Source organism: Somniosus microcephalus, chromosome 33, assembly GCF_052327205.1.
Source record: "Somniosus microcephalus isolate GS21.2 chromosome 33, FLI_Smic_1.0, whole genome shotgun sequence".
Lineage (NCBI taxonomy): Eukaryota > Metazoa > Chordata > Chondrichthyes > Squaliformes > Somniosidae > Somniosus > Somniosus microcephalus.
The window spans coordinates 19143735-19169904 of record NC_141019.1 but is presented as its reverse complement, the minus strand read 5'-3'; the positions used below and the strand labels follow the sequence as shown (position 1 = coordinate 19169904).

General features: G+C 50.9%; 1 protein-coding gene across 4 annotated transcripts in view; it reads right to left on the bottom strand.

Annotated features, from left to right (window-relative positions):
* LOC147096985 (activin receptor type-1-like) overlaps nt 1–26170 on the bottom strand; it is a 184864-nt gene that overhangs the window by 96682 nt on the left and 62012 nt on the right. For all 4 annotated transcript variants that reach the window (XM_085972694.1, XM_085972691.1, XM_085972693.1 and 1 more), the window contains exons 3-6: nt 8011–8084; nt 5509–5742; nt 4067–4300; nt 35–237 (exon numbers count right to left, since the gene is read on the bottom strand). In XM_085972694.1, coding sequence (XP_085828820.1) covers nt 35–237; nt 4067–4300; nt 5509–5742; nt 8011–8084 — 745 coding nt within the window. The remainder of the gene's footprint in view (nt 1–34; nt 238–4066; nt 4301–5508; nt 5743–8010; nt 8085–26170) is intronic.

Below are 26170 nucleotides of genomic sequence, written 5' to 3'. Positions count from 1 at the left end.
ACTCAATCTCTTATATGACGATTGGAAAACTTACGGTGAGTGTGTTGTCTCCAAGCTCAGCTATTTTCAGCATGTCAGCTTTGCTGCGCTCTTCATCCTTATTCAGAAATGGCACCGTTTGATCTTTGCAGAGCTTCTGGTAGAACAGCAGCAGCAGGGCCACCAGGACACTCAACACCACAAATGAGACCACCATCACGGCCAGGATACTGAATTTATTGATTGGTTCCGGAGTGTCTGAGGAAAGAACAATTACAAGAGATGAGGAGCAGAACTTTCACCATCTTCAGACTATGGGACTAGTAAATGTACCTCGCAACATCGGAACAGGAGGAGGCCATTCAGCCCCTTGAGCTTGTTCCGCCATTCAATAAGATCATGGCTGATCTGGATCTTAACTCCATCCACCCGCCTTGGTTCCACATCCCTTAATACCCTTGCCTAACAAAGACCCATCAATCTCAGTTTTGACATTTTCAGTTGACCCCCAGCCTCAACAGCTTTTTGGGGGGAAAGTTCCAGATTTGCACCACCCTTTGTGTGAAGAAGTGCTTCCTGACATCACCCCTGAACGGCCTGGCTCTAATTTTAAGGTCATGCTCCCTTGTTCTGGACTCCCCCCACCAGAGGAATAGTTCCTCTCGATCTATCCTATCAACTCCTTTAATCATCTTAAACACCCCGATCAGATCACCCCTTAATCTTCTATACTCCACAACCAAAGGAACTGAGAGAGTCTCCTGCCCTCAGGAGTTTAACGTAACTTGCCGCCAGTAGATCACAATAGTGAAGGTAAACAGCGAGTTCTCTCACTTTGGTTGTCCTTCGTAATCTCCAACTGCTGGAGTTATCTAGTAGGGTTGAGAAGGGCTTTAGCAGAGTGTAGAGGGTAGAGTTATTGGCTTCAGGGGTGCAGTTTAGTTTCCTGAAGGACTACAGCCAAAGGAGGTCCAAAAGTTATTGCAAACTTGAAAATGATTATAAGGTAACTGAAAAATTGAACATCCAGACATTTCTAATTTCTTTAAAGCAAGCCAGTACCCCTCAGGGTGCAACAACCACCTTCAACGTGCAATGATGTTCTCAGTTGTATATCTGTTGAAATATTAGGACATGGCCCCAGTATTCCTTACAGGGGACTTCAATATCTATATATTGAAAATCTTGTGTAGGGCACGGACTTCCTGTCCATGCATCTTACTTCCTGTTGTCACATTTTTTGGTCATGCTTTGCTGTCAAGTCACCATTGTAAATTGCAATGCCAAAGTTTTCCAATTTTGCTATGTCAACGGTCACAATGTAGTTGCAACCTCTGGCCACTAGGTGGCTCCATGGAGTGAGTTTCCAAAGTCTAGCTCCCAACTCATTTTCATCGACTGACTGTGGGGAATGCCATGGGCCAATTTAAGAGTAACTATTGTTATTTGGTTCCTCCTAGGAACATAGGGAGAGGAGGAGGCCATTCAGCCCCTCGGGTCTGCTCCGCCATTCAATGAGATCATGGCTGATCTGCACCGCAACTCCATTTACCCGCCTTTGCTCCATATCTCGTGGTACCCTTACCCAACAAAAATCCATCCATCTCCGTTTTGAAATTTCAATTCAGAGCAAGATTAGAGCTACTGCACCCGCGCAAGATTCACTCACGCGCTGTTACCCTAAAGTCACAGTTGCGACTTTACCGTTCTGGCTGCGGCACTTCCCCAATGGTGTCAGCTGGCTTGCCTGGGCGATCCAAGAGCTCAGCTTGCCAATGGCCGGAACAAAATGGTGGCCACCCCATGGCGAGTGCTACCTTGGGTTTATGGTTACCATTAGCAGGGCATTGCTCCCAGAGGGAAATAAAACGAAACCACCTTGAGCGACAGTGCACCCTGTCTCTGCATGCCTGTGCACAACCTCATTTATATCACAGGGGAATTAGGTAAAGAAAGAAAGAACTTGCATTTATATAGCGTCTTCCACGACCTCAGGATGTCCCAAAGCGCTTCACAGCCAACGGTAGTGATGTTGGTCGAGGGACAAATATTGGCCAGAAGAACGGGAAGAACTCCCCTGCTCTTCTTCGAAATAGTGCCACAGGATCTTTTAACGTCCACATGAGAGAGCAGACAGTGCCTCGGTTTAAAGTCTCATCTGAAAGACAGCACCTCCAACAGTGCAGCACTCCCTCAGTCCTGCACTGGAGCCTAGATTAAGTGCTCAAGTCTCATGGAGTGGGACTTGAACCCTTGACCTTCTGACTCAGAGTGCTACCAACTGAGCCACAGCTGATCAAAGATCAAAACTTTAAGACCTGCAACAAACACTTGGGAAATGCACATCCATAAAATACTAAAGTCCTTGAGCATGTAATGCTGTTAAAGCTCGAGTCCATTGAAATCAATGGGTAACATCGTGCTGACAAATCCTGTTGTTCTTGCGTGTACCAGTGGTGGCACTGTAACCTTTAAAGAGAATCCAGGGGAGTTCTGCCAGTCTCCTGCTGTACTGGCTGGAGACCAGCGGAACTCATTAGCCGAGGCATAGAATATAAGAGCAGGGAGGTTATGATGGAGCTGTACAAAACGCTAGTAAGGCCACAGCTGGAGTACTGTGTGCAGTTCTGGTCGCCACACTATAGGAAGGATGTGATTGCTTTGGAGAGGGTGCAGAGGAGATTTACCAGGATGTTACCTGGGCTGGAGCGCTTCAGCTATGAAGAGAGACTGGACAGGCTGGGGTTGTTTTCCTTGGAGCAGAGAAGGCTGAGGGGGGACCTGATTGAGGTGTACAAAATTATGAGGGGCATAGATAGGGTAGATAGAAAGGAACTTTTCCCCTTAGTAGAGGGGTCAATAACCAGGGAGCATAGTTTCAAGGTAAGGGGCAGGAGGTTTAGAGGGGATTTGAGGAATAACTTTTTCACCGAGAGGGTGGTTGGAATCTGGAACTCACTGCCTGAAAGGGTGGTAGAGGCAGGAACCCTCACAACATTCAAGAAGCATTTAGATGAACACTTGAAACGCCATAGCACACAAGGCTACGGACCAAGTGCGGGAAAATGGGATTAGAATAGACAGGGCTTGAGAGCCAGCGCAGACACGATGGGCCGAAGGGCCTCTTTCTGTGCTGTATAACTCTATGACTCTATGAACCCAACCGGAACACGCCAGGGACGCCGTTGTGGCGGGTCTCCAGTCTTTCTGTGATTTTCTGGCCTGTCTTGGAAAGGGCAGAACCTCCGCCTTCCCCATTACAAGGACAATGTTGTCAGGGTGGGGGAGCCGGGGTGGGGGTCTCCCTACACCAGGAGTTTCCGTTTCCTTGGCTCATTCGGGACCCAGCGCCTGGGCAACCCACACCCCGGCAACCCCCCCCGCCCCATCAAAGGGGGCCAGGCTTGATTCTTCCATGCAGATTAGGTGCCCTTACACTGACCCCCCGCAAACTCCGGCAGAGTGTCACCGCTGGAGGGCGCCGGCAGGCGTGATCCCAGTGGAACTGCCGGGATCGCGTCCTGCTGATTTTCAGAGCTAACCGAGCAAGAATGGCTGTCATTCTTTCTTGCTCCAGCGGTGGTGCTGTAACCTCTGTCAGCCTGTTACAACAAACACAGCTTTCAAAAAACAACCATTTCACAAGAACATAACGACATAAGAAATAGGAGCAGGAGTAGGCCATTCGGCCCTTCGAGCCTGCTCCACCATTCAATAAGATCATGGCTGATCATCGACCTCAACTCCACTTTCCTGCCCGATCCCCATAACCCTTGACTCCCCTGTAGCTCAAATATCTGTCTGTCTCCGCCTTGAATATATTCACTGACTCCGCCTCTACAGCTCTCTGGGGTAGAAAATTCCAAAGATTCACGACCCTCAGAGAAGAAATTCCTCCTCATCTCCGTTTTAAAAGGGCGACCCTTTATTCTGAAACTATGCCCCCTAGTTCTAGATTCCCCCACGAGGGGAAACATCCTCCCTGCATCTAGAAACATAGAAAAATAGGAGCAGGAGTAGGCCATTATTAGGCAGGAGATTATTTTCTCTGGAGGTTGACGAGTAAATCTCGAAAAAGTGCATTTACCTAATGTCACGGTGAGATTGCGGTTACAGAAGTTTCCTTCACAACACACCACACGGGCACCGGGTAATGATTGGTTACAGGGTGACTCTTTGAGGGGGAAACAGCCCTTCACGACCCCATCGGCGCTCTCGATGTTCATGGAGGCAAAGCACTTGAAGCCGGTACATTGTTGCGTGTCACAATATCCTCCCTCACAAACACAATCAAACTTCTTGAGTTTCTTCTCCAGATTAACTGCAAATGAGAAAGATGCAAATAATCATGATGTTATTGACGTCTGCTCTGTAAATCTCACAGAGCTGCTCTGGTATCCCCTTATGTCTGTTATCATTGCAGCTACACCAAGGTTGTAATTAGCCTCAGTGTCCCTGGGTTAGGGAGGTGGGGGTGCGGGGTGGGGGAGGGGAAAGAACAGGTATGCTTCCCGCTCCTGATCACCTGCTAAAAGTGCGCATTTGTGGCCATGAAGGGGCCAGAATTCCCGTCTTGGGGTGTTTTAGCGAAAAAGTAAATATGAGTAAAAAATGAAAGCCGAGAGATTGTTGCTGGCGCTACTTGGGGACAAACCCTTAATGTATCATGTGACATTTATTGGTCTACCATTTTAGTGCAGGCATCAACTTGTTAATGGCCTCGATTTTAACACCTCCCCCCGCCACCCCACCCCCGCACCGATGGGCAGGTAAGGGCCGGGCGAGGAGTTAAAATCATCAAATTCGAGATCCTGCCCCAAACCGCTGCCCTCCCAGCCACCATAATATTAACAGTAGTGACTCAGGCCCTGGACAAGGCTCCCGCTAAAGGCAGGCAGGGGCCTACTTAACATGCAAAAGTCACGTCCCGATGATGTCATCACCACCGTGACATAATTTTAAAGTCTACGTAGGGGTAGTCCCACGTTGTCTGTTGCCCGGCAACAGCGCCAAGGCGGAAGGAGCCGACTGGCCAGAAGAGGCCCAGGTAAATTTTAAAACTTTCCCACTCTTTGAACTCCTTGTGGGCCAGGAGGAGCAGGAGTGCTCCCTTTCCCCCCCCACCCACCCCACCCACCCCCAGCTCCCACCCCCCACCCAACCTTGGCCCTTCAAGGAGTCCTTGGGCCTCCCCAGACAACGCGATTCGAGCGAATCGCCTCCACCCACTGACTGCCAGGGACTGTTGCCACTGGTTACCGGGCTGTGGCCAAATGTCCGCTCCCATCCACCAGTCAGCTAGTCAATCTGACCGGCTGTCCGGCGGAATTGGCAGGGCCTTCACGCTCACCGACCGCTACGGGGCTTCCCCGCACCCTTCCCGCCACCACCAGCACCCCCACCATAAAAATCGAGGCCACTGCCTCTACTGAGACACAATCCTACGCATATTTTAAAAAGTTATTCTGTGATTTCTACTTCTGCAAGCAAAATCAAATATTGACCTGCGTAGCCAACGCATTGACGTACCTGGAGTGGGTGGCAGGGTGAGATTGGCATTGCAGAGGGTACCACTGCAGCACTGTGTCGTCTTCTCTAGGGTTTGCGTTTGGAAGCACCGCATATCATTATACACATTTAAGCAGCCTCTCTGATAGACCCGATGTCCATTATTGATGCTGAGTGTCTGAAAGCACCATTTGCCAAAGCACCGGTCTCCTGTGCAATCTTCACCTTCACAAACACACTCAGTGATGTTTGTACCTGTTAAGGGAAATTGCATTATACTATCACTCAATTCCTGTTTGTGAAGCCTGTGTAATTATGTGTAGGAGTGTAAGTCTAAGAGAGACGGTGAGGTAAAATGAGAAGTCAGGGTTATTGACCCCAAGTTCGTGTTTTAAAAGCTTGTATATTGTAATAGAGATGTAAGCAGTTCCACAGTTTTGAGGTCCTAAGAAGGAATGAGTTCAACTAAGAGGGTTGATGAGTCTTGATTTTATCACAGAATGTTGGGATGTGTAGGATTGGTGTACTTGCAGCTTAGGAAGAGTAAGGGGGAAAAATTGGGTTGCTTTGCCCCTGGCGCCCGGGCACGTCGCCGCTAACGCCTCCCACAAAATTCAGCGGGAGGTTAGTGGTGGCGGTAGCCGGTAGCGCCCCGCAGCGCTGCGCCTCTGCCGATGACGCCATCACTGTGCGCAGCGCCCCGCTTGCACCCGGCCGCAAACTTGGCTCGCGCCCCCTGACCTACCGCCGGACGCTGTGTCAGGGGGGCGTTTTTGCGGCCGGGGCGGCGCAAATTAAAGGGCAGGTGCCGGGCGGCCATTTTGTTTTGGGCCGCCTGCCAGCATCTGCCCCCTCTGGTCTCCTCCTGCGGGGTGCTGGCCGCGATCGCTCAGTCTGGCGCTCCTCTTGAGTGCCGGGCTCTTTTCCTGGCACCCTGCTCCCCGGTGGTCCAGCAGGTGCACGCTGCGCTAGGCCCCTCCCCTTTAATGAAGGGAGGGAGGCCTGTAGTACCGCGGCGCGGCGTGCGATATTGAATGGTAGCGCCCCAAGAGGGAGGGGGAGCACTTCCAGTAGCGCCCCGCCTTATGCTTGGGGCGCTACCATTTAATTTCCGGCGCAGGGGCGCTAACTTTTCGTGGCGCTAAAAGTAGTGCCCCGGTGAAGTTAGCGCCCCAAAGGGGGCATGAGCCGATTTTCCCCCCTAAGAGAAGCAAGTTCGGGAGACCAGGGGACGTGGATTTAAGATAATTGGCAAAAGAAAGGAGATGAGAGAATTAAAAAAAAAAGTTTGTTATGATCTGGCGTGAAAGGGCGGTGGAAGCAGATTCAACAGTAACTTTCTAAATGAAGCACGGTGGCATAGTGGTTAGCACTGTTGCCTCACAGCGCCAGGGAGCCGGGTTCGAATCCGGCCTCGGGTGACTGTCTGTGTGGAGTTTGCACATTCTCCCCGTGTTTGCGTGGGTTTCCTCCGGGTGCTCCGGTTTCCTCCCACAGTCCAAAGATGTGCGGGTTAGGATGATTGGCTATGATAAATTGACCCTTAGTGTTAGGGGGATTAAATACATGGGGTTACGGGGATCGGGTGGGATATGTGTCGGTGCAGGCTCGATGGGCCGAAATGGCCTCTATCTGCACTGTGGGGTTTCTGTGATTTCTGTGATTCTGTGAAATTGGATATAAAAAGGAAGGTTCTGCAGGGCTATGGGGAAAGAGCGGGGGCGTGAGACTAATGGGACAGCTCTTCCAAAGAGCCAGCACAAGTATGATGGCCTCCTGTGCTGTAAGATGCTGTAGTAGTATTGAAAAAAGTAGAAAGAGACAAGTAAAGATGCAATGGAGGAAGAGAGAGTGGTTGGAGGCTAGAAGTGAGAGAAGAATGGCCTATCGGGTGACATGGTTTTTCTTGTATCCTGTTCAGGATTGTACGAGAGAGGAGCCTCTACAGATATAAGAGCAGTGTTCAGGTCTTGGATACCTTTGGGCTTCGTAAAGAGTTAACACTTGCTGAGGGGGAAAGGAATATTTGGCACAAAAGAGGAAATTGAACTTCTTTTGAGGCAGCTGTGGCCATGGAGGAGGTGCCAGAGTTTCGTTTGAGATCAGAGGAGGCCAAGAACCTCAAGAAATGAAGGAGGGCTGAGGGTGGAGCTAGTAAAGGTGAGAAGTGGGAGCTGTTGGCTGGACTTGTAAGAGACAGAGAAACTGCGGGCGGCAATTTCCTCGGAGCTGTTCCCACTTTGCCGCCGCAATTCGCTGGAAATTTTCTCCGCAACTCCAGTGCGCTACGTCGGCGGTGTGGGAGCAGCTTAAGGAAATTCCTGGCCGTGAGTCTGTTGAGAAGTGAAAGCACCACAGTTGTCATTGCCCCATTGAAGGGGGTATGGTGGAAATAATCAAAGCACTAAGTAGAAACATTTCATTTCCCTCCTTTGACTTTAATGAACACAAAAATCTGCCAAGAAAGAGAACTAAAGATGGAGATGTATTGATCAGTTGGGGACGACTGGCTTTGAACATTACCTTTTACAAGGGGTAGTGAACAGACCAGTGCTGGCAGCACGGAGATAAGAAGTGCTATCGTCGCCATTGGAGACCTGGAACATAAAGGAGAGACGTGTTTTTTTGACTGCTTTCAAAGGTAGTTTTTAACAAAATCAAGCAGGAATCTTTCGCCTTTCTCCTATACATCCCCCGCCCACCCCCAAGGATGTCTGAAACAGACCATGACATCATTCTCAAAGGTTCACAGTAATTCTGAGAACCAAAGATACCCTTCTCTGCAGGTCAAAGGCTATCCACCTTCACACACCTTTCTACAAGCACAAGGTTCATATCTGATGAAAAACTGAGTGAATGTGTAGAGCCACAATCGAGAAGCAAATATTTGGTTAAAAAAATTGGTGCAAATTTGAGTTTATCAAAATGAAGGGTGTTAATGATGGGAAATGGAACATTTTCCTACTTTTTGTTCCTACTCCCAGCATCAAACAATCCCAGGTCAGGTACAACATGGTTTAGATCCACAGTAAAACTTCCTCTACTTCTTAGGCATCCCTCAGAACCGAGGATGACTTGCTTCCACATTAAAAATGAGTTCTCAGGTGACTGATGAGTCCAATGCGGGACCTACAGTCTCTGTCACAGGTGGGGCAGACGGTGGTTGAAGGGGTGGGTGGGTGGGGTGCTTGGGTTGACGTGCGCTCCTTCCGCTGTTTGCGCTTGGCTTCCGCTTGCTCCCGGCGAAGAGGCTCGAGGTGTTCGGTGCCTTCCCGGATGCTTCTCCTCCACTTTGTGCGGTCTTGGGCCAGGGATTCCCAGGTGTCGGTGGGGATGTTACACTTTTTCAAGGAGGCTTTGAGAGTGTCCTTGAAGCGTTTCCTCTGCCCACCTGGGGCTCTCTTGCCGTGCTGGAGCTCCGAGTAGAGCACTTGTTTTGGGAGTCTCGTATCGGGCATGCGGACGATGTGACCCATCCATCGGAGCTGATTGAGCGTGGTCAGAGCTTCGGTGCTGGGGATGTTGGCCTGAGCGAGAACACTGACGTTGCTGTGCCTATCCTGCCAATGGATTTGCAGGATCTTGTGGGGGCAGCGTTGGTGGTACCTCTCCAGTGCTTTGAGGTGCCTGCTGTATATGGTCTGCACTGTCCCATCAAACACTCCCAGGGCAGGTACAGCACGGGTTAGATACAGAGTAAAGCTCCCTCTACACTGTCCCATCAAACACTCCTAGGGCAGGTACAGCATGGGTTAGACACAGAGTAAAGCTCACTCTACACTGTCCCATCAAACACTCCCAGGGCAGGTACAGCACGGGTTAGATACAGAGTAAAGCTCCCTCTACAGTGTCCCATCAAACACTCCCAGGGCAGGTACAGCATAGGTTAGATACAGAGTAAAGCTCCCTCTACATTGTCCCATCAAGCACTCCCAGGGCAGGTACAGCACGGGGTTAGATACAGAGTAAAGCTCCCTCTACACTGTCCCATCAAACACTCCCACGGCAGGTACAGCATGGGTTAGATACAGAGTAAAGCTCCCTCTACAGTGTCCCATCAAACACTCCCAGGGCAGGTATAGCATAGGTTAGATACAGAGTAAAGCTCCCTCAACATTGTCCCATCAAGCACTCCCAGGGCAGGTACAGCACGGGGTTAGATACAGAGTAAAGCTCCCTCTACACTGTCCCATCAAACACTCCCAGGGCAGGTACAGCACGGGTTAGATACAGAGTAAGGCTCCCTCTACACTATCCCATCAAACACTCCCAGGGCAGGTACAGCACGGGTTAGATACAGAGTAAAGCTCCCTCTACACTGTCCCATCAAGCACTCCCAGGGCAGGTACAGCACGGGGTTAGATACAGAGTAAAGCTCCCTCTACACTGTCCCATCAAACACTCCCAGGGCAGGGTACAGCACGGGCTAGGTACAGAGTAAAGCTCGCTCCACACTGTCCCATCAAACACTCCCAGGGCAGGTACAGCACGGATTAAATACAGAGTAAAGCTAGCTCTACATTGTCCCTTCAAACACTCCCAGGGCAGGTACAGCAGGGGTTAGATACAGAGTAAAGCTCCCTCTACACTGCCCCATCAAACACTCCCAGGGCAGGTGCAGCACGGGTTAGATACAGAGTAAAGCTCCCTCTACACTGTCCCATCAAACACTCCCAGGGCAGGTACAGTACGGGTTAGATACAGAGTAAAGCTCCCTATACACTGTCCCGTCAAACACTCCCAGGGCAGGTACAGCACAGGTAAGATACAGAGTAAAGCTCCGTCTACACTGTCACATCAAACACTCCCAGGATAGGTACAGCACGGGTTAGATACAGAGTAAAGCTCCCTCTGCACTGTCCGATCAAACACTCCCAGGGCAGGTACTGCACGGGTTAGATACAGAGTAAAGCTCCCTCTACACTGTCCTATCAAACACTCCCAGGGCAGGTACAGCATGGGGTTAGATACAGAGTAAAGCTCCCTCTACACTGTCCTATCAAACACTCCAAGAACAGGTATAGCACGGGTTAGGTACAGAGTAAAGCTCCCTCTACACTGTCCCATCAAACACTCCCAGGGGCAGATACAGCATGGGCTAGATAGAGAGTAAAACTCACTCTACACTGTCCCATCAAGCACTCCCAGGGCAGGTACAGCACGGGTTAGATACAGAGTAAAGCTCCCTCTACACTCTCCCATCAAACACTCCCAGGGCAGGTACAGCTTGGGTTAGATACAGAGTAAAGCTCCCTCTACACTGTCCCATCAAGCACTCCCAGGGTAGGTGCAGCACGCGTTAGATACAGAGTAAAGCTCCCTCTACACTGTCCCATCAAACACTCCCAGGGCAGGTACAGCACGGGTTAGATACAGAGTAAAGCTCCCTCTACACTGTCCCATCAAGCACCCCCAGCGCAGGTACAGCACGCTTTAGATACAGAGTAAAGCTCCCTCTACACTGTCCCATCAAACACTCCCAGCGCAGGTACAGCACGGGTTAGATACAGAGTAAAGCTCCCTCTACACTGTCCCATCAAACACTCCCAGGGCAGGTACAGCACGCGTTAGATACAGAGTAAAGCTCCCTCTACACTGTCCCATCAAACACTCCCAGGGCAGGTACAGCACGGGTTAGATACAGAGTAAAGCTCCCTCTACACTGTCCCATCAAGCACTCCCAGCGCAGGTACAGCACGCTTTAGATACAGAGTAAAGCTCCCTCTACACTGTCCCATCAAACACTCCCAGCGCAGGTACAGCACGGGTTAGATACAGAGTAAAGCTCCCTCTACACTGTCCCATCAAACACTCCCAGGGCAGGTACAGCACGGGTTAGATACACAGCAAAGCTCCCTCCACACTGTCCCATCAAACACTCCCAGGGCAGGTACAGCATGGGTTAGATACAGAGTAAAGCTCCCTCTACACTGTCCCATCAAACACTCCCAGGGCAGGTACAGCACGGGTTAGATACAGAGTAAAGCTCCCTCTACACTGTCCCCATCAAACACTCCCAGGACAGGTACAGCTCGGGTTAGGTACAGAGTAATGCTCCCTCTACACTGTCCCATCAAACACTCCCAGGGCAGGTACAGCACAGGTTAGATACAGAGTAAAGCTCCCTCTACACTGTCCCATCAAACACTCCCAGGGCAGGTACAGCATGGGTTAGATACAGAGTAAAGCTCCCTCTACGCTGTCCCATCAAACACTCCCAGGGCAGGTACAGCATGGGTTAGATACAGAGTAAAGCTCCCTCTACGCTGTCCCATCAAACACTCCCAGGGCAGGTACAGCACGGGTGAGATACAGAGTAAAGCTCCCTCTACACTATCCCATCAAACACTCCCAGGGCAGGTACAGCACGGGTTAGATAGAGAATAAAGCTCCCTCTACACTGTCCCATCAAACACTCCCAGGACAGGTACAGCACGGTTTAGATACAGAGTAAAGCTCCCTCTACACTGTCCCATCAAACACTCCCAGGGCAGGTACAGCATGGGTTAGATACAGAGTAAAGCTCCCTCTACACTGTCCCATCAAACACTCCCAGGGCAGGTACAGCACGGGTTAGATACAGAGTAAAACTCCCTCTACACTGTCCCCATCAAACACTCCCAGGGCAGGTACAGCACGGGTTAGATAAAGAATAAAGCTCCCTCTACACTGTCCCATCAAACACTCCCAGGGCAGGTACAGCATGGGTTAGATACAGAGTAAAACTCCCTCTACACTGTCCCCATCAAACACTCCCAGGGCAGGTACAGCACGGGTTAGATACAGAGTAAAGCTCCCTCTACACTGTCCCATCAAACACTCCCAGGGCAGGTACAGCACGGGTTAGATACAGAGTAAAGCTCCCTCTACACTGTCCCATCAAGCACTCCCAGGGCAGGTACAGCACGGGGTTAGATACAGAGTAAAGCTCCCTCTACACTGTCCCATCAAACACTCCCAGGGCAGGGTACAGCACGGGCTAGGTACAGAGTAAAGCTCGCTCCACACTGTCCCATCAAACACTCCCAGGGCAGGTACAGCACGGATTAAATACAGAGTAAAGCTAGCTCTACATTGTCCCTTCAAACACTCCCAGGGCAGGTACAGCAGGGGTTAGATACAGAGTAAAGCTCCCTCTACACTGCCCCATCAAACACTCCCAGGGCAGGTGCAGCACGGGTTAGATACAGAGTAAAGCTCCCTCTACACTGTCCCATCAAACACTCCCAGGGCAGGTACAGTACGGGTTAGATACAGAGTAAAGCTCCCTATACACTGTCCCGTCAAACACTCCCAGGGCAGGTACAGCACAGGTAAGATACAGAGTAAAGCTCCGTCTACACTGTCACATCAAACACTCCCAGGATAGGTACAGCACGGGTTAGATACAGAGTAAAGCTCCCTCTGCACTGTCCGATCAAACACTCCCAGGGCAGGTACTGCACGGGTTAGATACAGAGTAAAGCTCCCTCTACACTGTCCTATCAAACACTCCCAGGGCAGGTACAGCATGGGGTTAGATACAGAGTAAAGCTCCCTCTACACTGTCCTATCAAACACTCCAAGAACAGGTATAGCACGGGTTAGGTACAGAGTAAAGCTCCCTCTACACTGTCCCATCAAACACTCCCAGGGGCAGATACAGCATGGGCTAGATAGAGAGTAAAACTCACTCTACACTGTCCCATCAAGCACTCCCAGGGCAGGTACAGCACGGGTTAGATACAGAGTAAAGCTCCCTCTACACTCTCCCATCAAACACTCCCAGGGCAGGTACAGCTTGGGTTAGATACAGAGTAAAGCTCCCTCTACACTGTCCCATCAAGCACTCCCAGGGTAGGTGCAGCACGCGTTAGATACAGAGTAAAGCTCCCTCTACACTGTCCCATCAAACACTCCCAGGGCAGGTACAGCACGGGTTAGATACAGAGTAAAGCTCCCTCTACACTGTCCCATCAAGCACCCCCAGCGCAGGTACAGCACGCTTTAGATACAGAGTAAAGCTCCCTCTACACTGTCCCATCAAACACTCCCAGCGCAGGTACAGCACGGGTTAGATACAGAGTAAAGCTCCCTCTACACTGTCCCATCAAACACTCCCAGGGCAGGTACAGCACGCGTTAGATACAGAGTAAAGCTCCCTCTACACTGTCCCATCAAACACTCCCAGGGCAGGTACAGCACGGGTTAGATACAGAGTAAAGCTCCCTCTACACTGTCCCATCAAGCACTCCCAGCGCAGGTACAGCACGCTTTAGATACAGAGTAAAGCTCCCTCTACACTGTCCCATCAAACACTCCCAGCGCAGGTACAGCACGGGTTAGATACAGAGTAAAGCTCCCTCTACACTGTCCCATCAAACACTCCCAGGGCAGGTACAGCACGGGTTAGATACACAGCAAAGCTCCCTCCACACTGTCCCATCAAACACTCCCAGGGCAGGTACAGCATGGGTTAGATACAGAGTAAAGCTCCCTCTACACTGTCCCATCAAACACTCCCAGGGCAGGTACAGCACGGGTTAGATACAGAGTAAAGCTCCCTCTACACTGTCCCCATCAAACACTCCCAGGACAGGTACAGCTCGGGTTAGGTACAGAGTAATGCTCCCTCTACACTGTCCCATCAAACACTCCCAGGGCAGGTACAGCACAGGTTAGATACAGAGTAAAGCTCCCTCTACACTGTCCCATCAAACACTCCCAGGGCAGGTACAGCATGGGTTAGATACAGAGTAAAGCTCCCTCTACGCTGTCCCATCAAACACTCCCAGGGCAGGTACAGCATGGGTTAGATACAGAGTAAAGCTCCCTCTACGCTGTCCCATCAAACACTCCCAGGGCAGGTACAGCACGGGTGAGATACAGAGTAAAGCTCCCTCTACACTATCCCATCAAACACTCCCAGGGCAGGTACAGCACGGGTTAGATAGAGAATAAAGCTCCCTCTACACTGTCCCATCAAACACTCCCAGGACAGGTACAGCACGGTTTAGATACAGAGTAAAGCTCCCTCTACACTGTCCCATCAAACACTCCCAGGGCAGGTACAGCATGGGTTAGATACAGAGTAAAGCTCCCTCTACACTGTCCCATCAAACACTCCCAGGGCAGGTACAGCACGGGTTAGATACAGAGTAAAACTCCCTCTACACTGTCCCCATCAAACACTCCCAGGGCAGGTACAGCACGGGTTAGATAAAGAATAAAGCTCCCTCTACACTGTCCCATCAAACACTCCCAGGGCAGGTACAGCATGGGTTAGATACAGAGTAAAACTCCCTCTACACTGTCCCCATCAAACACTCCCAGGGCAGGTACAGCACGGGTTAGATACAGAGTAAAGCTCCCTCTACACTGTCCCATCAAACACTCCCAGGGCAGGTACAGCATGGGTTAGATACAGAGTAAAGCTCCCTCTACACTGTCCCATCAAACACTCCCAGGGCAGGTACAGCACGGGTTAGATACAGAGTAAAGCTCCCTCTACACTGTCCCATCAAACACTCCCAGGGCAGGTACAGCACGGGTTAGATACAGAGTAAAGCTTGCTCTACACTGTTCCACCCATGTTCCTTAACCTCTAGGTCAGAAACCCGGCAGTCTTACTCAATTTTCAGCAGACAAGTGTCATGTAGTTCAAGAGCGTGAGGGGAGGTGATGATCTCTCATCTTCAAAGGATCTTTTCAATATTGCATCCTTGGTTCCCTGGATACTTTGGCTTTTTGCCCTGATTTTAATTTGATGTGGGAATCGGGGTTGTGCGTTGCAAAGTGGGTGGCAATTCGTCTTCCCCACGCCCCCCCCCACCCCCCGGCCAGCACCACCACCGTGAGGCCCGGAAGATGTTAACTCATGTGCTGTGCGCAAATTGGCCGCTGTGCTTGGCTAAGTAAGAACAGTGACTACACCTCAAAAAGTTACCCAATGGATGTGGAGAACTTTGCACATAGGAAGGAACATAGGAACAGGAGGAGGCCATCCAGCCCCTCGAGCCACTCAATTAGATCATGGCTGATCTGCATCTTAACCTCATCAACTGCCTTGGCTCCGTAACCCTTAATACCCTTACCCAACAAAAATCTATCAATCTCAGTTTTGAAATTTTCAATTGACCCCCCCCCTCCCCCGCCAGCCTCAACAGCTTTTTGGGGGAGAGAGTTCCAGATTTCCACTCCCCTTTGTGTGAAGAAGTGCTTCCTGACATCACCCCTGAACGGCCTGGCTCTAATTTTAAGGTTATGCCCCCTTGTTCTGGACTCCCCCCACCAGAGGAAAAAGTTCCTCTCTCTCTACCTTATCAACTCCTTTAATCATCTTAAACACCTCAATTAGCTCACCCCTTAATCTTCTATACTCGAGGGAATACAAGCCTCGTCTGTGGAACCTGTCCTCATAATTTCACCCTTTTAGCCCCAGTATCATTCTGGTGAATCTGCGCTGCCCCCCTCCAAGGCCAATTTATTCTTCCTGAGGTACGGGGCCCTGAACTGAACACAGTGCTCCAGATGGGATCTAACCAGAGCTCTGTACAGCTGTAACAGAGACAGTCTGAGGACATAAAAGGTGCGAGTTCTTTCTTTCACCTATGGACTTCCTCCCTCCGACCATGTTCGTACATGAACTAAAATCCTTAACACAGTCAAAACTTATTCTTCAGATCAATTCCACCCGCCCCCCCCCCGCCGCAGCCGAGCCCTTTATCTCACAAAGCGCCTTCTAGACGTGCCTTGTATTCAACCTAACCTGACTGGGAATGAGTTCAAATCCCCCTCCAAATCCACGGGCCAAATCTCTCTGCAGGTGAAGTCGGCTACAGAGGTGGATGGTTTATTGCGAATTAAAACAGGAAACAGATGCTTGGTGATTAAGAGACAAGAGATACAGTAATAACAGGAAGTGCTCTGGTCGGGCTTTGCGTGCTATCTCCAGCTGCTTCCCAGTCCTATTGTTTGATTACTGGAAGGTCCACACCTCTTGGAAGCAGCAATGCACCACTGTGCACTGACATTATCAGAACGTACTGCAATATTTCACAGTGTTGAAAATAAACTGATATGATGTATCAGGGTATTGTATGTTTCCTGATAGCACGTTGCCAAAAAAACAATCAGAAATCAGATGGCATTGCATTGTGATGTTGAGAGCGATGACGTGACACACTAAGGGTGCGTTTACACTGGGCGCAGTGAACTGAGAGTGAATCGGCGCTGAGCTTGCTGCAAGAGTAAAGCCCATCGTGCCCCGGAATTTCCTCGGAGCAGCGTCCCGACGAGTCATCGTTAATTCCCGGAGACTCCAGGGCAATCCTGGAGTGTTGACAACCCGAACCCGCTCTGCCTGTTTAAAAATTTGTTTATGGGATGTGGGCGTCGCTGGCAAGGCCAGCATTTATTGCCCATCCCTAGTTGCCCTTGAGAAGGTGGTGGTGAGCCGCCTTCTTGAACCACTGCAGTCCGTGTGGTGAAGGTACTCCCACAGTGCTGTTAGGGAGGGAGTTCCAGGATTTTGACCCAGCGACGATGAAGGAACGGCCGATATACTTCCAAGTCAGGACGGTGTGTGACTTGGAGGGGAACTTGGAGGTGGTGGTGTTCCCATGTGCCTGCTGCCCTTGTCCTCCTAGGTGGTAGAGGTCGCGGGTTTGGGAGGTGCTGCCAAAGAAGCCTTGGTGAGTTGCTGCAGTGCATCTTGTAGATGGTACACACTGCAGCCACGGTGCGCCGGTGGTGGAGGGAGTGAATGTTTAAGGTGGTGGATGGGGTGACAATCAAGCGGGCTGCTTTGTCCTGGATGGTGTCGAGCTTCTTGAGTGTTGTTGGAGCTGCACTCATCCAGGCCAGTGGAGAGTATTCCATCACACTCCTTACTTGTGCCTTGTAGATGGTGGAAAGGCTTTGGGGAGTCAGGAGGTGAGACACTCGCCACAGAATACCCAGCCTCTGACCTGCTCTTGTTGCCACAGTATTTATGTGGCTGGTCCAGTTAAGTTTCTGGTCAATGGTGACCCCCAGGATGTTGATGGTGGGGGATTCGGCGATGGTAACACCGCTGCTGTAACATCTCCAGAGACTTCGATGGTGAGCGTGTCAACGCGAACCTTCGCCGCACCCCCGACGAAGTCACGTCGGCAGAGCGGGTCGGGTTGCCAACCCTCCAGGATTGCCCTGGAGCCTCCAGGAAGCCACGAGCAAAACCCGGGAGAAAAGGCATCGGGGCGTTAAAAAAATGGCGCATTTTTTCATTTTTTTAAAAACACTTTTGTTTGTTAGTTATAAAAATACCGGAGATGGGGGGAAAAAAAGGTTGTTTGACTGGGCAGAATGGTTGGAGGTCACGTGAGGAAACTTCCAGGACAATGTCTCACCAGAGTTGGCAACCCTAGGAACAGCTCCGTTGAGATTCCGGGCCCGTGTTTACAACCGAGCCAGGGATCCGCGGTCTGGGTTCGAAACGCCTGGCTGCAAGCCGGAGATGGGACGGGATTCACGTTCGGGTTCCCAGCGCAGTGGGGAGTCAGACTGGTGATCTGACCCCACGTTGACGCACCAACTTTAACGTCACAGCCAAGGTATATTAAGAAGTCAAGGCTAGGTGACCTCAAGGCTGTATTTTAAAAGCCAAGTTGTCAGCCGTTGTGATTCAGTGGGCAGCGGCCTCGCCTCTGAGACACCAGGTCGTGGGTTCAAGCCCCACTCCAGAGACTCGAGCACAAAATCCAGGCTGACACTCCCAGTGCAGTGCTGAGGGAGTGCTGCACTGTCGGAGGCACCGTCTTTCGGATGAGGCGTTAAACCGAGGCCCCGTCTCCCCTCTCCAGTGGATGTAAAAGATCCCACGGCCGCTATTGGAAGAAGAGTAGGTGAGTTCTCCCCAGTGTCCTGGCCAATATTTATCCCTCAACCAACATCACTAAAATAGATTATCTGGTCAAATATTTAATTGTTGTTTGTGGGAGCTTGCTGTGCGCAAATTGGCTGCCGAGTTTGCTGCATTACAACAGTGACTACACTTCAAAAAGTACTTCATTGGTTGTGAAGCGCTTTGGGACGTCCTGCGGTTGTGACAGGCGCTATAGAAATGCAAGTCTTTCTTCTTTCTTTCCTTTTGTGCACATTGACCAGAGAGATAACCTGTCGTGCTAATCGTAACCGTGATATTGGAGAGCGCTTTACGGTGTGCTTATGCCACTATGCTTGTGGTTGGATACACTGCATAGCTTCCGCAAGCTTGTCTAGTTTTTTGAGAAGTGGAGTTAAATCATCTCTCTGGGATTGTAAAGAGATATTGAAGGATCAGCGTCTATGACTTGGGTGATACGCCTTTCGAGTTGGTTGGCTTTGAGACAAATAACTGCATGCAACAGGTATCCTCCAACTGCCTGACAGTATACTCAAGAGTGAGATCCCCAGGTAGACTTCATTAGCGCCTCGGTTTTCAATGTAGTCTTTCGTCGCAAAAGCTACACTGTGGTGAGCTGACTCCTCTTCTTGCGAGACCACAGTGGTGTCCCCTTGAGTTGACCCCTGAGGCTACCGATATGAAAGAATCACCTGTGGCAATAAAGAGGACATGATTTTGCTTAATTCAGTGGCTAAACTGAGGCTGATTTGGAAGAACTTTGGACATTGAAGATGTTGGACTTATGAAAAAAAGCTATTTGCGGAATAAAAACATAATGGCCCAGAACTTTGGGTCTCCACGGGTGAATACGCACGGGGTACTCACCTGTAAGCCCAATGGAAGTGCCGGTGTCCTGCATGCACTGCGCATGCGCGGGAAACCGGCACTTCCATTCCCCTGAAAGAAGGGGTTCAGAGGTCGAACGCGTGCGCGGGAGAGGCTGCGCGTGCGCATCGAACTTACGTTTTTTTTACAGGTTTTCCCGGGAGGGTAAGTCTCCAGAAGTTACACATTTAAAAAGCAGGCGCAAGGCCTGCTTTTTACAAGGTAAGTGGTGAATTAATTAAAATTAAAACATTTTTTCCACAGGTTTATTATTTTTAAATACTTTAAAGCAAGGTAAGTTTATTTTTAGCCCCGTTAGAAAATAAAATTATTTTTTTCAAAAATTTAAATTATTGTTTAAAATAGTTATTTCATGCAATTTATAGTTTATTTAAAAAATGTGATTTAAAAAAAAAATTATTTGAAGATTTAGCGATGTTTTGGGGCTTATAGTATTTATAAGTTTTGACAGCTCTTCCTGTCAAACTTATGAATGGGCATTCCCTGCTACCATTGGCTCTCCATGGCCCACGTGATCCCAGGGGACGCATTGAACTAACTGCGCCCCTGGGATACGCAAGCACTGCGCGCCGGCAGCTGGAGCAGGCTCCGGATCGGAATCCCATGCGGGCCCACAGCACAACAGCCGACGCGCTAGGTAAGTGCAGGTCGGGGGCTTGTACCCACAGGAAGCCTCCGACCCGAATTTCTGGGCCAATGTGCTGTGAAGGATTTGCATATAAGCTATTTCAATGCATAGTGTACAATGCTTAATGACAGAAGCTAAAACAGTTATATGTGAAGAGAGCAAAGGTTGATAAAGTAGCACTTACCAGACTTGGTGGAGCCAGGGAAGACATCAGGTCCCCATTGATTCAACACTGTCTCCCTCTCTTCGGCCTAAGTTGATGTTTTTCCCCCTTGGGTAAATCAATACCCTGGGAATGCTGCGTTTTTTTCTCATTCTAACTGCAAGTTGTTCAACCACTTTCAACGGGCCTGATCTCCATGTGGGAGCTTTCAAACTTCGCTCGGTTTTTTAGCAATCCTTTTCAGACTGAGGGGTTAAGAATCTTTGGTCGCTGTGTGTCGCAACATGGTAAGTGCCTTTGCGAAGATTCTAGTGTTTTTCTGAGCAATTCCACCTCCCCCCCCACAATATTGCACTCTAGGGGGGAAAAATTGAGTCGCGCCCCCTTTAGGGCGCTAACTTGGCCGGGGTGCTACTGGAAGCATCCTGCCTCCCTCTTGGGACACTGCGAGGGAATATCGCGGCACTACGTGCCGTGGTACCGCAGGCCTTCCTCCCCTTATTAAACGGGAGGGGCCTAGCGCAGCGCGACTCAGGGCCCAGCTGGGCCACCAGGGATCGGAGTGCTGGCAAAAGAGCCCGGCACTCAAGAGAAGTGCCGGGCTCACGGAACGCAGCCGGGGGCTTCAGAGGAGGCTGGGGACGGCAACAGGGGCAGGTGTTGGCAGGCAGCCAGCAACAAAAATGGCCGCCTAGCACCTCGCCTTTAATTAGCGACGCCCCGGCCGCAGGTAGGCCCCCCTGACCCCGTCGGACATAGAGTCCGGTGGTAAGTCAGGGAGCGCTACCAAAGATCGCGGCCGGGGCGCTGCGCACAGCGATGACGTCAACGCCGGAGGCGCAGCGCCGCGGGGTGCTAACGGTTACCGCTGCCGCTAACCTCCCGCAGAATTTCACGTTAAACGGGAGGCGCAAAGCAACCGAATTTTTCCCCCTAGGTATTTGTACCAAGGAATGAATGTAGTTTTGTAAGTTGCTTGGTAAAAATTTTTGAGCGGGAGTTGGTTATCGGCTGTGTCCTACTATTTACTGCCAATCTAGAATGGCCCAAAAAGTAACTGGCGTTGGTCAAGTGTTTGGCTTCCAATAAGAATCCAAAACTAAACCTTGACTGGATTTCTTTAATCATTACTGATGGAACTCTTTCTCAGCCAATGAAAATTTTAGATTCATCGAGGTGGACGATATGGCAGAAATTACGGGTGGGCCTGTTCCCTAGTCTCTAAAATCCGCCCCAATTTTTTTCCCCATCCACCACCTGGAAACTAACCCCCTATCTGAAGATGTTTGAATGTGGCCAATGATGTGCCTCAATAATCCCGAGACTCGATGTTAGCGAAACAAAACAAGGCTTTTATTAACTTAGAAGATAACACGCAGTGAAGAGAGGTATCTTCCCTGGAGCTCTGCAGTACTGGCTGTGAGGCCAGACTGAGCTGGCTTACATAGAGGCCAGGTATGGGCGGAGCCCTACACACAACACATTCCATACATTCCAATACACAATACAATGGTGAGGAGAAACCTGAAACCAACCACAGTCACAGGCAATACAATGGTAAGGGGGAACCTGAAACCAACCACAGTCACAGGCAGTGATGAATGGAATATTTCATCACATTCACCCCTTCTATAGATTTAGTCTGTTCGGGGGTTTGGTAGTCCTCTGCGACCGACGTGGCTGTTGTGGTGTCGCGGGTGTCGGCTGGGTGTCCCCGGTGGCCTCCTGGGTCTCTGCCGGGGGTGCCGCCAGGGTTGTTGAAGGGGTAGTTGGTGGGGGTGCCGTTGGTCGATGTTCTTCCGGGGGTGATGAAAGAGTAGTGGGTGGGTAAGAGTTGCTGTGGTCGTTGTTGCTGCTATTGCCGTGGTTGTTGTCGTTACCGGCTGGGGCGACGTCTTTTATTGACACGGTGTCCTCCCTTCCGTCGGCGTGCCGGACATACGCGTATTGGGGGTTGGCGTGGAGTAGGTGCACTGGCTCCACGAGAGGGTCCGTCTTATGGCCCCTCACATGCCTTCGCACGAATACCGGACCCGGGGTGGAGAGCCATGACGGCATGGATACGCCTGAGGTGGATTTCCGGGGGAAGCTAAACATTCGTTCATGAGGCGTGGCATTAGTGGCAGTACACAATAGCGACCGTATCGAATGGAGCACATCTGAGAGGACTTCCTGCCAGCGGGAGATAGGGAGGCCCTTGGTCCTTAGAGCTAGAGTGACTGCTTTCCATACTGTCCCGTTCTCTCGCTCCACTTGACCGTTACCCCGGGGGTTGTAGCTGGTGGTACGGCTCGTGGCGATACCCCTGGACAGCATGTACTGGCGTAGCTCTTCACTCATGAAGGACGCCCCCCTATCCGTGTGGATGTAGCTCGGCATACCAAACAGGCAGAACAGGCTGTTGAGGCATTTAATGACCGTGGCGCTGGTCATGTCTGGGCAGGGGAAGGCGAATGGGAACCGGGAGTATTCGTCCACAATGTTCAGGAAGTAAACATTGCGGTCGACGGACGGGAGGGGGCCCTTGAAATCTAAGCTGAGCCGCTCAAAGGGCCGTGTAGCTTTGATTAAGTGGGCCCTATCTGGGTGGTAGAACCGAGGCTTGCACTCAGCGCAAGTGCGGCAGTTCCTGGTCAGAGACCGAACTTCCTCAATCAAGTAGGGTAAGTTGCGGGACTTTATGAAGTGGAACAGCCGCGTGACCCCTGGGTGGCAGAGGTCGTTGTGGAGGGTCTGTAGCCGATCCCCGGTGGTGCAGGCACACATCCCTCGTGAGAGGGCATCTGGGGATTCGTTAAGGGCCCCTGGCCGGTAAATGATGTCATACTCGAAGGTGGAGAGCTCGATCCGCCACCTAAGAATCTTATCATTTTTGATCTTCCCCCTCTGTTTATTATTGAACATAAACGCTACCGACCGCTGGTCGGTAAGTAGGGTGAAGCGTTTGCCGGCTAGGTAGTGGCGCCAGTGGCGCACTGCCTCCACGATGGCTTGGGCCTCCTTTTCCACGGAGGAGTGTCTGATCTCGGGCCCTTGGAGGGTCCTCGAGAAGAAAGCTACGGGCCGCCCCGCCTGGTTGAGGGTGGCCGCCAAGGCAAAGTCAGACGCATCACTTTCCACTTGAAATGGAGTGTTCTCATCCACTGCCTGTAGCGTGGCCCGCTCAATATCCTGCTTAATGCTTTTGAAGGCGGTGTGGGCCTCAGCAGAGAGCGGAAAAGAGGATGCTTTCAAGAGGGGGCGGGCTTTGTCGGAGTAGTTGGGGACCCATTGGGAATAATAAGAAAATAACCCCAGGCACCTTTTCAGGGCTTTGGGAGTGTTGGGCAGGGGCAGCTCCCGTAGGGGGCGCAATCGGTCGGGGTCTGGTCCGATTTCCCCATTCTCCACCACGCTGCCTAGTATGCAGAGGCGCGTGGTGTTGAAAACGCACTTGTCCTCGTTGTAGGTGAGGTTGAGTTTTTGTGCGGTTTTCAGGAACCTCTCGAGGTTCGAGTCGTGATCCTGCTGGTTGTGACCGCAGATGGTGACGTTGTCGAGGTAGGGGAAGGTTGCCTGCAAGTGGTGGTCATCGACCATGCGATCCATCTCCCTCTGGAAGACCGAGACCCCATTCGTCACCCCAAAGGGGACTCTGAGGAATTGGTAGAGGCGTCCGTTCGCCTCGAAGGCGGTGTACGGGCGGTCCTCTGGTCTGATAGGGAGCTGGTGGTACGCTGACTTGAGGTCGATGGTGGAGAACACCCGGTATTGGGCGATTTGGTTCACCATTTCTGATATGCGGGGTAGCGGGTAGGCGTCTAGTTGGGTGTACCTGTTGATCGTTTGACTATAGTCGATCACCATCCGTTTCTTCTCGCTACCCCTTACCACCACCACTTGGGCGCGCCACGGGCTATTGCTGCATTCAATAATGCGCTCTTTCAGGAGCCTGTCTACCTCGGTTGCGATAAACCGCCTGTCCTCCCAGCTGTACCTCCTGCTTTTGGTCGCTATTGGCCGGCAGTTCGGGGTAAGGTTCGCGAATAGCGAAGGCGGCTTTACCTTCAGGGTAGCCAGGCCGCACACTGTGAGGGGCGGCTGGGACCCACCGTACTTGAGCGTGATGCTTTGGTGGTTGCACTGGAAATCCAGGCCCAAGATCACGCTCGCGCATAGATTCTTCATGATTAATACTTTAAAATTATCGTACACAGTCCCTGATGTAAGAAAAAGGAGACTTACCATCAAGTAACTTTAAAGTAAGCTTTAAGTAACTTATAAACACACTATATACACAAGAGAGGTCTTTACCATGCCTCTGGTAGAAGCCTCTTACAATACTGAACAGACCAGTATTTATACCAGTCCAACAGGAAGTGACATATGACAGGAAGTGAGGTATGTACACAGTTCATAGTTCATAGTTCATAGTTCACAGGAAGTGATGACATAACTTCCCGGATGTTATCATTTTTATCACATTCTTCCCTCCTGCAGGATTAGGAGGCTGTGGTCTACCTTTTGGTCCGCAGCCGCCGAACAAGGAAGAGTCGCACCCGTTTGGATTCCCGTCGTAGAGGGTCGCTGGTCCGCTTACATGCGGTTGGCCATTGGTCAGAGTCTGTGTGGCCTGGATTGCCCTGTGAAGGGTCGGGGAGATCATGGCTTCGAGTACGAGCCCCAATAGGTTCAAAGTCGGACTGCCTCTGTTCAGAGGGAGGTGCAGAGCTGGTCTGTGGCGGATCAGTACTTTCATGCGCGGTACTGGGAGGGTCGCAACCTTGAGCACGGGGTTCTACCGGCACCAAGCTAGTTGGTGTCCGATCAGGATCCTGGAGAGGGGTACCCGATAGGTCCCAAGAGTTTCCTGGTGAAATGCCATCACCCGATGTCCCACTAGGTCCTGGTGGGCAGGGAGCCAGATCCCATAATGATACGGTAGATTCTCGGCCGTCGGAATATCGTATGTTTGCATAGGTGGGGTTGGCATCGGTTAGTTCGACCTCATCTACAAGAGGGTCATTTTTAGACGTCCGAATGTATCTTCGGAGTAATACAGGTCCAGGAGTAGTTAGCCATGACGGGAGTGATGTCCCATGAGATGAGCGACGCTGGAATCCAAAGAACCGCTCATGAGGTGTAGTATTTGTGGCTGTAGAAAGCAGGGACCGTATAGAGTGCAATGCATCCGGAAGCACTGTTTCCCATTGCTGGTCTGGTAGGCCCCGAGATCTTAAAGCGAGACGTACGGAATTCCAGATGATACCGTTATACCTCTCTACCTGCCCATTTCCGATGGGATGGTATGGTGTTGTTTTGCTTGTAGCAATTCCCCGTTCTGAGAGGTAGTCCTTGAGTTCCCTCGACATAAAGGATGGACCCCGATCTGAGTGAATATAAGCCGGCATGCCACAGAGAGAAAATACCTGCTCAAGGCAGCAGATTACTGTGGACGCCAGCATATTGGAGCAGGGGAAGGCAAACGGAAAACGTGAATATTCGTCGATCATGGTGAGCAAATATGTGTTCCGAGTTGAAGAGGGCACTGGGCCCTTAAAATCGATGCTAAGTCGTTGCATCGGTTGGGTTGCATGTATGAGTATACCATCTGAGGGGCGGAAGAACTGAGGTTTTAATTCCGCACAAAGCCGGCATTCTGAGCATATTTTCTTTACATCTCCAGTGGAAAAAGGGAGATTCCGTGATCGTACGAAATGTAGCATGCGCGTAACGCCAGGATGACACAAACCACTGTGGACATCCATGAGAGTGGAGGATGACATAGTGGAGCAGAATGCCCGTGTGAGGGTGTCCGGGGCCACATTCTCCTTGCCAGGCCGATAGAGAATGGTATAACCAAAAGAGGCCAGTTCCATCCTCCAAAGTTGTATTTGATTATTCTTAATTTTGGTTCGTTTTCGATTATCGAGCATGAAGGCGACTGATCGTTGGTCCGTGATCAATGTAAAGTGCTGGCGAGCTAGAAAATGGTTCCACTTCCGTACTGCCTCTATGATGGCTGTGGCTTCTTTCTCAACCGGAGGATAATGTAGCTCGGCACCTTGTAAGGTCCTGGACATAAATGCTACAGGACGACCTTCCTGATTCAGAGTAGCCGAGATCGCCACCTCCGAGGCATCACATTCAACCACGAAAGGGA